The sequence below is a fragment of the Rana temporaria genome, chromosome 4, assembly GCF_905171775.1.
Source record: "Rana temporaria chromosome 4, aRanTem1.1, whole genome shotgun sequence".
Taxonomy (NCBI): Eukaryota; Metazoa; Chordata; class Amphibia; order Anura; family Ranidae; genus Rana; species Rana temporaria.
Genome location: NC_053492.1, coordinates 321,855,936 through 321,868,698, shown reverse-complemented (window position 1 = coordinate 321,868,698; position 12,763 = coordinate 321,855,936). Strand labels below are relative to the sequence as shown.

Genomic DNA, 12,763 nt, shown 5'->3' with positions numbered 1-12,763 from the left:
TGTCCCCACACACCCTCTCACCTGCTGACCTGTGGATGAGGGAATCACTCCTGCAGTGTTATTGTGTTCTGCCAGTGCGTACAATGATCAGTGTTGCTAACTATAGCTGGCGGATCTGATTGTTTTGGAAACAAGAAAGAAAAAGAACAAAAATAATAGTGTCTGGGAATAGGTTTGGGAAAAACCTAACAGGCTGGTTGTACTCAAGTCGATTAATAGATTGACTTGTGTAAAACCAGCTAGCCCATACATAGATTGACTATGGCTGGTCTCTGCATAATTGGCGTAATTTCAATCCATGTATGACCCGCTTAACCACTACGCAGTCCCTAAATATCCTTCCACTTCTGTACATAGTGCTCACTGTCATACTCTCCACACTCCTCTCCTGTACATAGTGCCCACTGTCATACTCTCCACACTTCTCTCCTATACATAGTGCCCACTGTCATACCCTACACACTCCTCTCCTGTACATAGTGCCCACTGTCATACCCTCCACACTCCTCTCCTATACAGAGCGCCCACTGTCATACCCTTCACACTCCTCTCCTGTACATAGTGCCTGCTGTCATACACTTCTCTCCTGTACATAGTGCCCACTGTCGCACCCTCCACACTCCTCTCCTGTACATACTGCCCCATCATACCCTCCACACTTCTCTCTGGTACGTAATACCCTCTGTCACTCCTCTCCTGTACATAGTGCCTACTGTCATACCATCCACACTCCTCTCCTATACATAGTGCCCACTATCATACCATCCACATTCCTCTCCTGTACATACTGCCGACTGGCATACCCTCCACACTCCTCTCCTGTACATACTGCCCCATCATACCCTCCACACTTCTCTCTGGTACATACTACCCTCTGTCATACCCCCATACTCTTCCTGTACATACTGCCCATTGTCATATCCTTCACACTCCTCTCCTGTACATACTGCTCACTGTCATACCCTCCACACTCCTCTCCTATACATAGTGCCCACTATCATACCATCTACATTCCTCTCCTGTACATACTGCCCACTGTCATACCCTCCACACTCCTCTCCTGTACATACTGCCCCATCATACCCTCCACACTTCTCTCTGGTACGTACTACCCTCTGTCATATCCCCACACTCTTCCTGTACATACTGCCCATTGTCATACCCTTCACACTCCTCTCCTGTACATAGTGCCTTTTGCCATACCCTTTGCACTCCTCTCCTGTACATAGTGCCCACTGTTAGACCCTCCACATTCCTCTCCCTCACCTGCACATACTTCCCACTTATATACCGTCCATACTCCTCCCCTATGTCGCTTACCCACAAAAAACAGTTCTTTAAAATTATACCCTCAATGTTACCAGCTCTAGAATAGACACACTTTTGTTAGTTCAACTAAAGGAAATCTCAGTTCTCATATTTGTTCTGCCCCATTATTAGCACTCCTTTAATTTTGTGATTACTACTATGATGTATAGAGGAACATCGGGGATCTCAGCTACTCTAAATATAGCACTTATATAAAAAAGTGTCCAGGAAAATATTTTTTAAATGTTGGCAACTGTGCACTTGGGCACTGCCCAAGGACCACTGGGTCAGTAGGGGGCCCCATGAGAGGCTCCTGGGATCCTGTGATAATAAAGCGGTAGTAACTTTCCTGACATTACTACTTTTTAGTGGCCCTGGGGTTAGGTAAGCCACAACGTACAAGTATGCACAGCATATTAGCACATTAGTGTACACTTAAATTTTCAGACTGAGCCCTCCAGTGCTGCGCTGTGATGAATCAGGCGGGGCCCCGGCGCTTACATCTTCACCCGGTCTTCCTTCTGGGTTCTGTGCCATTGGTCACTTGCCTTGGCCGGGCTGCGTTCATGTCATTCCCACGCATTTATTTATTATTTATAAAAGGCCCCACCAAAATCCTCAGCACCAGGCCCATGATGTTCTTAATCTGGCCCTGCCTCCAGGCTGTGTAAAGGCTATCTGACCAAGAAGGAGAGTGATGGGGTGCTACCTCTTGAAGCTCATCAAGAGAATGCCAAGAGTGTGCAAAGCAGTAATCAAAGCAAAATGTGGCTACTTTGAAGAACCTAGAATATTAAATATATTTTCAGTTGTTTCACACTTTTTTGTTATGTATAATTCCACATGTGTTAATTCATAGTTTTGATGCCTTCAGTGTGAATCTACAATTTTCATAGTCATGAAAATAAAGAAAACTCTTTGAATGAGAAGGTGTGTCCAAACTTTTGGTCTGTACTGTATCTATGTCAGGTGCAAATACTGCTGCTAAGAGTGTTTTGCCACTCTATATCAAAATGTACCACTGATGATTTCTGAGATAGGTATAATTGGGCATTATGGGCAGATCACATGGTTTAACCCCCCCTGGGCGTATTCGGGATCGCCTCGTAGCAGCCACAGGCAAAGTTACTTACCTTGTCCCAGGATCCTGCGATGCCTCCCGCTGTGTAGCGAGCGGCGTCCTCGCTCGATTCACACAGTCCCTGTGTGCCACCGATCTCCGTTCCCTATGACGTACGACGCACGGGGGCGGAGAACGGCGCCAAATTCAAAAAAGTAAATAAACACATTACATACAGTATACTGTAATCTTACAGATTACAGTACTGTATGTAAAAAATACACACACCCTTTGTCCCCAGTGGTCTGCCCAGTGCCCTACATGTACTTTTGTATAATAAGGAATCATACCGCCTTGGAGGTTAAGGCTAGGTTCACACATGCTGCGGCCGCTGCTCACAGCAGTGAGTCCAGCTTAAAAGTTATACGGAGAACACTGTTTTTGCGTTTCTGTCTAGTGTAAAGACACCTACAGTACCTGTGACCCTTGATCCTGAAGAATTTAAGATACCTACTTACACCCTCCAGACATAAAAACATCTGCCTGCATCCCCTACTCCCTGGACTGATGGCTACCTGTATGCACCCTGTACTGAATAACACCATTAGTACTCCCAGTGATGATTATCTGCACTCTCTTGTCTCTGACAAACTACAACATGTAACCTGTTCCCCAGTCTTATTGGTAACTCTATTCCATCCTTCACTTATGCCATCTTACCTGTTACAAATACTGACCACTAACCCCAATCTGCAATCCGATCCAGAATGAAACTGGCAACATGCCCTGGACTGAAGGCAACTTCAAACTCTACCAAAAATTGAAAGCCACTTGCACACATCGTCCCTGATGATCACACAACATTTACACTACCAGTACTAAAATACATACCATGGGGGGCGTGGCTTGGCTGGGGATGTAGAAGGTCGCACGTCCTAGGAGCTCCGCCGAGAATCCGTCCGATTATCCTTCTAACTGGCCCCCAGAGGCTTACCTTTGATTCCGCAACATACTCGGCTCCCCCCGGCTGATCCGAGCACCCTTGGCGACCTCAAATCGGCCCTGGAACGATGTCTCGGCGAATTCCTGCAGGCCGCGCGGCTCCGGACCACGCGAGCCAAGATGGCGGCGCCGCGCAGTTAGCAAAGGAGAAGTACAGGGCGGCTGCCCAGAAGTTGTTCTCCCCGATCAGTACCCGGGAGCTGCTGGAGGTCCCCGGGGATGCCGAGGACAATCGCAGTGGCTCCCAGTCGGATGCCGACGACACAGTACCCCTGGAGGATCCGTCTGCTCCGGTGCTGCCATGGAACGCAGTGAGTATCTCACCGGGGTCCCACGTGCAAGGCACTGTGGAGGCCTCGGGCTCGGACGAGCCCGAGCCCACGCTCAGAGACATATTCACCGCAATAACAGCGTGTAATTCCTCGGTGACACATATGGCAGCTGAGCTTAAAGGGGTAAGGCAGAAATGTCATTCTGCGCCAAGACATGCAAAAACTGCGAGACCGCACTACTGATGTGGAGGGACGTGTGAGTGTACTGGAGGATGACTTAGCCCCCATGCAAAGGGAGGCTCATGCCCAGCAATTATTGGTCGCCAAGCACGCGGCAAAAATTGATGAACTCGAGAACAGAATGCGCCGCAATAATGTTAGAGCTATTGGGATCCCTGAGAGGATGGAGGGGAAAAATCCAGTGACATTCATAGAACAATGGCCTGACAGAAAAGTTTGGCAAGGAATCATTCTCAAATATGTTTGCTGTGGAACGCGCGCATCGTGTCCCTTTGAGGCCTCTACCCCCTGGGGAATCCCCCCAGGGCCTTCCTGTTCAAACTCTTACATTGCAGGGATAGAGATGTCATTCTGTCTAAGGCGCGCACTTTGGGAGATGTTCTAGTGATGGACAACTCCAAGATTTCCCTGTTCCCAGATTTTTCTGCAGAGGTGCAAAAACAGCGTGCCCAATTTTAATGAGGTTAAGAAGCGGTTGCGCTTCCCGGAATTGCAATATGCCATTTTTTATCCTGCCCGGCTGCGAGTGGTAGCCAGAAATGAAGTACACTTCTTTGAGAGACCTGCTCAAGCCATGCAGTGGATGGATAGGGAGGAACGCTCCTTGCGGGAAGATTTGGGGAGAAGACGCAGAAATGATTGACTGTCCCCTATCGGGTCTGTTTTTGCTAATTGCGCTTTCTGACAGCGGGGACGAAGCACTGTTCTATTTCAATCTCCTAACAAGGCGGAGGACTATTTCCATGGGAAGTGCCTACACTGTTTGACTACGTTTTGAGTTACCCTGACTAAAGGTCTGCTGATCGTGGAGGCCTTTGAGCTGGCTAGTGAACTTAGCCCCCTGACAATGGGTCCCTCGTGGACGGGGTGGTTTCTTCTTCAGTTTGTTGATTTTTTTTCTTAATTTTGACTTTTTTGAGTTTAAAAATGCGTCCTGTTGGACGGCGTACTTACAGTCTGCCTAACTTTTGCCTTCAACAGGTTATGCCCAGTTGCACGGACTTGGTTCATCAAAGGGATATTCTGCTATCTGTAAAGCAAGGTAGATTTGCGCTTCTCCTTATTGGTAGCAGATATTAAAAAATAAATGAAAAAAAGTGTTGACAAATAAGTGGGTGGGGTGTTAAACAAAAAATTGGGTTCTAATTGGGATACCAAAGGACTCCAATAGAATTCAATAGGTGAAAGGAGAGTTTGAGATGAAAAAAGTTTTCAATTTGGTGCTGCAATAGTGGAATTTGCTGGAATATTCAGCAAGCAAAGATGTGTTAATATAGTAATAATGCGCAACCCACAAACATGAAATATAAATAGTCCAAAAAACATAAAATGTTGAGATTAGGTGCATAAAATCACATATAGTCCAAAAAAAAGGGGGGAAAGAAAATTCCTAATTTCTGACACCAACGATCAGCTTGCTTCAGTATAGGAAAAATTCTACATCCATGCAGTATGGGTAATACAATGGAAGATGCAAGATAAATGAGCTCTTACCAGAGAGACGATTTCATAGGCATGTCATCCCCGACCTGGAGCTGTAGTTCATGCAAGCCGACAGGATCTGGCGTTCTGAGCTTCAGGTGTAGCAGTACTTGTAATTCACTCCTCGGCAGTGAGATGATCAACTCTTCAGCAGTGGGATGATTAGCATATACAGCTCTCCCCGGGTGTTTAGGAAACAATTAGCAACAAAATGAAAAAAGAAAAAGAAGACTTCATAGTGTAATACTTAGTAGCAAAACACTCCTTTAATAAAAAAGTTCTGAGTAGAAACAACACAGTTTTGATACTTGTGAAGCATTAGTTTACACAGAAACAAAAAGCGGTATCTTTAAAATCAAATTAGCTCCGGTAACACAGCAAGCTAAAACATGGCAATGTCTTTTGCAAAAATATAGACTCCAACCTACGCTGCGTTTCGCCCTTCTAATAGGCATCCACTGGGAAAGGAGACAATCCTCACTGCCCCAATCTATGAATGAAGCCATATTAGTATTATTACTGAAACCGGGTAAGAGTGCTGATTCTTATAGACCTATATCATTATTGACGACTGACGTTAAATTATTAGCCAGAGTATTGGCCACCAGATTAGCCAAGGTCATAAATAAGCTCATACACACAGATCAGTCAGGTTTCATCCCTTCCCGATCCACGGCCATTAACATTAGGCGTCTTTTTCTTAATCTACAGATACCCGCCGATAAAGAAGGCCAGAGAGCAATACTTTCTTTAGACGCGGCCAAGGCCTTTGACAGCGTCGAATGGCCTTATTTATGGGAGGTCCTGTGTCGTTTTGGATTGGGTGACAACTTTGTGGCAATGGGTACGCCTACTGTATGCTGCCCCCACGGTCAGCTTCGAGTGAATGGGGACCTCACGGACCCCTTTCCTTTGTATAGAGGCACGAGGCAGGGGTGTCCCTTGTCACCCCTGCTTTTTGCCATGGCCCTTGAACCGTTGGCGGCACTAATTAGGTCCTCCCCCTCGATAGCCGGATTCCAGAGAGGCGACTGTATAGAGAAGATTTCACTTTACGCAGATGATACCTTGTTGTATCTGGGAGATGTGGATACATCCCTCACAGCGGCTATGGAGCTGATCCAACGCTTTTGGCTCCTTGTCAGTTTTTCAATTAATTGAGCAAATCCGTTCTGTTACCCGTTGATGGCCCGATTGACTCTTTACCAGAGGCGGCAGGGTCCTTACAGGTGGTTACTTCCTTCAAATACCTGGGGGTTCAGGTGTCAGTCAACCCACAGAAATATTTGGAGGAGAACCTCTTACCCCTTTTCAAACGCTTACAATCGACGTGTAATACCTGGTGTAAACTCCCGTTGTCAGTGATAGGACGAATAAATTTAATTAAGATGGTGTGGGGCCCCCAACTTTATATATTATGCATACTCTCCTCAGTGGATACCTCGTCGCTGGTTCACCCGGGATAGACTCCCTGTTTCGATCATTGATTTGGGAAAAAAGAAGGTTGCCCGCATTCGACTCTACATTGCAATATGACAAAGACCAGGGGGAGCAGCGGTCCCCAATCCTAAATTTTATTTTTTTGCCTCCCAATTACAGCATCTGTGTGGTATGGGGCGAGTTAACGACGGTGACTCCGTTGACAAGCTGCTCCGAGTGGGATCGGGGGATGCGTCGGTTTTGGCGTGTCTGGCGGCGGGGTTTCCGCATCTGCCACGGGCGGCGCCCACTGTGGTCCTCTTAGGAAAACTGTGGACTACGGTCAAGTCAACTTTGGGCGTCTCGGGATTTTTAGTGGACACTCCTTTGTGGGACAACCTGAATTTGACGGAGGTCTTCAAACTTGACGGCTTCCAATCTTGGAAATTGGCGGGGATTCAAAATATTGCCCAGATTTACCATAACAATGTACTTAAATCGTTTCAAGACTTACAAAATGAGTTTGATCTACCTAGACAGCAATTCTACAGATATCTGCAACTCAGGCATGCCCTTCAGGCCCAAGGTCGGATTTCTGTCCTCCAATTATCTAGTCATAGGCTGATCATAGATATATCTACTGGCAAAGATAAAAAAGGAATGATATCCCAGGTATACTCCCTTCTGTCGTCTATACAGAACTCAGCGACTTTACCATGTAGGAGAGGCTGGGCGGAGGACCTGGGGGACATTGACGGGGAGACATGGGACTCCTGTTTGCAAGCAGGCCCTTTGACCTCAGTTTCACATCCCATAGATTGTCTCACCTGTTTCTGTTGCACAGGGTCTACCGCACACCCATTCAACTGTTCCGTTGGGGAAGGAGGGATTCCTCTCTGTGCCCCAAACACTGTGGGAGAAGGATCGCTTATTCACCTAATGTGGCGCTGTCCCAAATTGCATCGGTTCTGGAGGAGTGTCACTGAGGTTATTTCCTCGGTGTTCCAGGTTAGGGTCCCGTTGGACCCCAAGGTATGCATACTAGGCGCTTTTGACGAAGAGGTATATCCTCCACTGGTTAATATCGCAGTGATTAGGCTTTTATATCTAGCAAGGAACAGATAGCTAGACTCTGGTTTTCCTCCGCATGTCCTGACTAAAAAACAATGGGTCGATCAGGTAAACCTCATTATTGTAAGGGAGCACTATACATATCAGCATAGAAAATGCATCCAAAAAATTTACCTCCCATCTGGCAGCCCTGGTTGGAGACGCCTGGATTAGCACCCTCCGAGACTGGTCATGACTCGGTTGTTACAGATGTAGGGTTATTCTCCCTCAGGGGTGTTAGTACCTGTTTGTGCATGGCAAGTCTTACACTATGGGCATTATACTGTGGACACGTGAGATTACATTATTGGTGGGTGGTGGTTCTGAATGTCTGGGCAGACTGTGAAGTGCAGAATTTCAATGTGGCCCGTTGGCCTAGTGTTTGGTCTAGTGGAGGGCAAGGCGTCTTTTTGCCTACCTGACCCTGTGTTACTTTAGTTATTGACAATGTATGGTTTTGGTATCTTTCCTTGTGCCTCAGTGCTGACATGCGTAAGCCACCTTGTCTTTCAGTGGACGATATTCTGTGCATTTCTCATGTATGCTGATTTATATCTCTGTATCTGAATTTCTTTTATTTTTGCACAATAAAAACATTTTTCTTGATTAAAAAAAAAAATACATACCATGCCCCTTCCCCACAAGCATCTTTCCCCTCCCACCATGAAAAGATAGACACTTACAGCACACACCATGTCTAATGACAAAGTATACCTTCATGGAGCTTACCTTCACCTGCCCACACAAACGCTACAGATTGAACAGCTATCATTGCACACCCCTTTAAAATTAGTGTATATCCAAATCCTGCTACCTGGACTGACGGGCACAACACTTAGGGCTATATTTATAAAACAATGAGTGTTATTTTCTTTAAAAAAAACAAGAAACCTCACTGGTGATAAATCAGTTAACTTCATTTAAAATTCATGCATCTGGAAGATTGATTCACCTACAGTGAATGTTTGCTGAATGCAAGATTCACTGCTTTATAATATTGCCTTCAAAGTTATTATTGCTGCAAAAGGTGATTCTAAAAATGTTAATGTGCGTGGATTCTTTGTACAGCAAAACCTATTTTAATTTTATTACATTTGCAATAATAACCTTTGATCTTACTGAAGATAAAAATGTTAAAACAATCTTGTCACATTTTACGTTTTCACTCTGTATAAAAGCTTAGTGTATCAGATGTTAAAATCACAAGGAAACATTTCAGTTGTCCATTTCATCAAAGAAGCAAAACTTCCAGGTGTTAAGTCATCATAACATATGATATCTCTTGATATGCTACATTAAGCAGATAATTTCATAATACTGCAATCATAAACACTGAATCTGTAGTATTAATTTGGGTACTGAAGATGAATTTTGAATGCTATTTGTCAACATATTCTTGGGGTTAAAGTATAATTACTTTGCATTGTAGCATTAAGTGGACACAGGAAAAATAAAGACATAATTGTTTCCTAAATAAATAGTTTCAGCAACACCAATTTGCAAATGAAATGCCAACATGTCTGCTTGATAAAATGTATAGTTTGTAATACATTTACTGTCTTATTTTTACAGATCTGCATTTAACAATGTATCTTCAAAATATTCTGCTGTGCTTGATTGCGTCCCTTGTCTTATCAACATGCAATCGGGTCTATGTTCATCCGTTCAACCTATTTGCGTACAACAAAAGTGAATGTGAACATATACAAACACAAAATGACACAATTGAAAAAACATTCCTGCCAATATCTATTGAAACAGAGATCACATCTGAAGAAAGAATCTGGAAAGTCAAAACGTACCCGGGAAAACATCGTTTTGGTTACCTTGAAAGCTTTCTGACTTTACTTATTAATGATTTGGGTCTTCGAGCCTTTGAGGCTTTGAAAGGAATACATACAAGTAACACTATCCTTCTACCCTCAACAAATTTTTATTGGTCAATGGTATCCTTTTATCTTGGTGCTTCTGGAGAAACTGCTATCAGTTTGCAGAAACTTCTAGGGTTTGAACATCCATCTGGAAGCACAAGCTGCACTTCTCAAGTAAATGGTTTAAAAATAATGTCAAAATTGAAAACCATTGACAGTGCGCTCTTTTCTAAAAATTGGCAGCATTTCAGTGTGGAGAACAGTCTGCATTTTTGTCTCTCCAGGGGTCCCTTTGTCTGAAAACTTTATTCATGACTTGGGACCATCTGCTGATCATTTGTATACAAGAGCTGTAAACTTCACAAATTCAGCAATAGCAGTACATTTAATCAATGAGTTTTTGGATACTCAACTACCCAAAAAAATGAAATCTGGACTGACATCATTTGATGAAGCATCTAATGTTATGTACATTAGCCATGTTTATTACAAAGGTAGGTAAATCTATTTCCAAGTTCAGAATAATTAAGACGGATGTTAGCATGGTCAGCACACTGTAAGAATGAAAATCTTGTAATAGTTTATCAGTATACATGTATATGAAGAAAACCATTAAAGTGCACATAACCAATGACTTCCTCAACATACTAGCTACATTTAATACTAGAGCAAATTATTTGTGTAGAAAGGACTATGATACTCATACCAACAGATCACATATTTGGTATTTCTCAGAAAATATCTGATGTCCTTCCACTGACATTTTGGCTGTTCAGTCACTGACCAGAGGAGGAGCTGTGAGGAAGGCACTATGAGGAGGATGCTACACGCTGCAGGAGAAGCAGCTAAAGTCACTGTGGACTGGGAGCCTGGGCACCGGGGAGTGAGGGGACCGAAGCTCGACTTACTGACAGCTGGAGCAGTGCGGGAGTGGGAGTGAGGACTGGAGTTGAGAAACACTGGTGTAGAGTACTGAGAGTAACCATTTAATATCCCCATTAGAGTTGCGGGTAAAATGTCCAAGGATTGGTGATGCGAGCCAGTGCACATCTTGCTACATGTATGGTTCCTTAAAGAGCCATTCGTTCGAGGGTGAATACTGCGGTGCGAGATGTGGGCGAGTTGTTTTTCTGAAAGCCCAAATCTTGGATCTAGATAATCAGGTGGCAACACTGCACAGCATCAACAACCTGGAAAGGAGTTTGAGCATTGCCCAGCAGGTGCTGGTGGAGGCTAGTGTAGAAGGGGTGGAGATATGGAGGTACAGAAGCTAGAGGTACAGTAGGTAGCTGGGTTACAGTTAGAAGGAGGGGTAAAGGGAAGAGCCTTGGGGAATCCAGTCCTGAGTTGGTACATCCCAACAAATATGCCAAGTTGCGTGATGTTGGGAATATCAGATCAGGAGGGGGGCAAGCATACAGGCAAGGTTAGACAGGTACTGGTGGTAGGAGACCTCAAGGGCCTGATATAGGCCCTTGACGCCCATTATTCCCAACGGACAGGGTTCGTTAAATAAAACAAATATCTTATCACAGTTTATCCCACACTTCATCCCATCACAGAAATAGTCTATAGGACAACACCTCATTGAGGCCCGGTGGAATGGTGGCATTGAGCCTCTCAATCCACAGGGTTCCCGCTGTAGAATGATAGCGACCCCCTTGCCACCTCTGGTATCCCCCAGTGCCAGTGCTGTGACAGAATGGTGTGTAATTGAAGATGGTGGGCCGGGTAACTAATTAAACTGTGTCTGGCCGTTTAGTTTTGGGGGGCCATAAAGAAGTGAAGTCCTTGTACGAGACAAGTTCCGATTGAATGACTTTCCCATGCCCGTGCAAGGGTAACTGAGAAAAAAAGGCGCTCACGCAGGGCATTGGCCTGTAAACAGAAATTTTCTTCCTCTGCAGTTTTTCTGCAATCTGAGAAACTGTGCATAGGGGATACTGCTCACCAAAGATCTTGGGTGTGCCCTAGATGCTGTAACGTTACTGGCGTTGTATTGAACAGGACGAGCGCAGCCTTACCTAATCCTGTGAGCTGCGCTCGTCTCCCTGACTCTGGCGTGTCACTTCCTGTGCGCCGCGGCTTGCGTTCCACGCTGGAACGCGGAAGCGCGCCCCCAGCAAGACTCCTCGTTTCCCGCGCTGTGCGGGCTATTTAAACACACAGCAATGACGGCAGGGTGTTCCGCTATTTTGTTGGACCCCTGCCGTCACCCAGGAACCGCTCCTCAAGCCCTGTGAACCTGCTATCAGGAGACACTCTCTTGTCCCTCCAGCTCAGGATCAGCGCTCCCTGCAGTCCTCTGCCTACAGTCTGACCATCCAGGATTGGGATCAGCTCACCCTTCAGCCATCAGCTTCTCAGGCTTCCCATCTGTACCAGCACTCTGCAGACCTGAATATAGCCATCTCTGTTCCTACCAGCAGTACCGCAAGTATCTCTACACAAATTGTTAAGATCTCCAGCCTATACTGAACTGTGCTTGTCTATCAATTGCATATCTCAATATCCAAGTCCTGCCTGAATATACTTATGCATGGTCTCAGCTCGTGATATATATATATAGATATATATATATATATACATATATGTGTTGGCTCTATCTGCACTGCTTTCAGTAAGAAACATTAAGTAATACTGCTACCCAAAACCTTATACCTACTTGTTCATAGACTGTGACTTTAAACTGCATTATAAAGGCTTATGAGTTAATAGGCTTTCTTGATTATGCTGGTGCTCTATCTGAGGTTGTGATGATATAAACCATTAACTCTTAACCATACTATAGAGTGACTTTTGGTTTACACTGAGAAACCTCCGCAGTTGAGATCCAAGTAATCAAATATAAAAATAGCAAGACAGGAACGTTACATAATAGCGGAACCTTTAACATTATGGATCCAGCGGAGCTAACAAACCATTTAGTGGGCTTGTCACAACGTGTGGATACACTTACTGCTAATTTGACTGATCTCCGTTTAGAAAATGAGGCCCTC

At 44.8% G+C, this 12,763-nt stretch overlaps 1 protein-coding gene across 1 annotated transcript in view; it reads left to right on the top strand.

Moving 5' to 3' along the window:
* AGT (angiotensinogen) overlaps positions 1-12,763 on the top strand; it is a 102,643-nt gene that overhangs the window by 18,929 nt on the left and 70,951 nt on the right. Inside the window, 2 exon segments of the mRNA XM_040350690.1 lie at positions 9,466-10,001; positions 10,003-10,258. Of these exon segments, the coding sequence (XP_040206624.1) occupies positions 9,480-10,001; positions 10,003-10,258 (778 nt within the window). The 5' untranslated portion in view covers positions 9,466-9,479.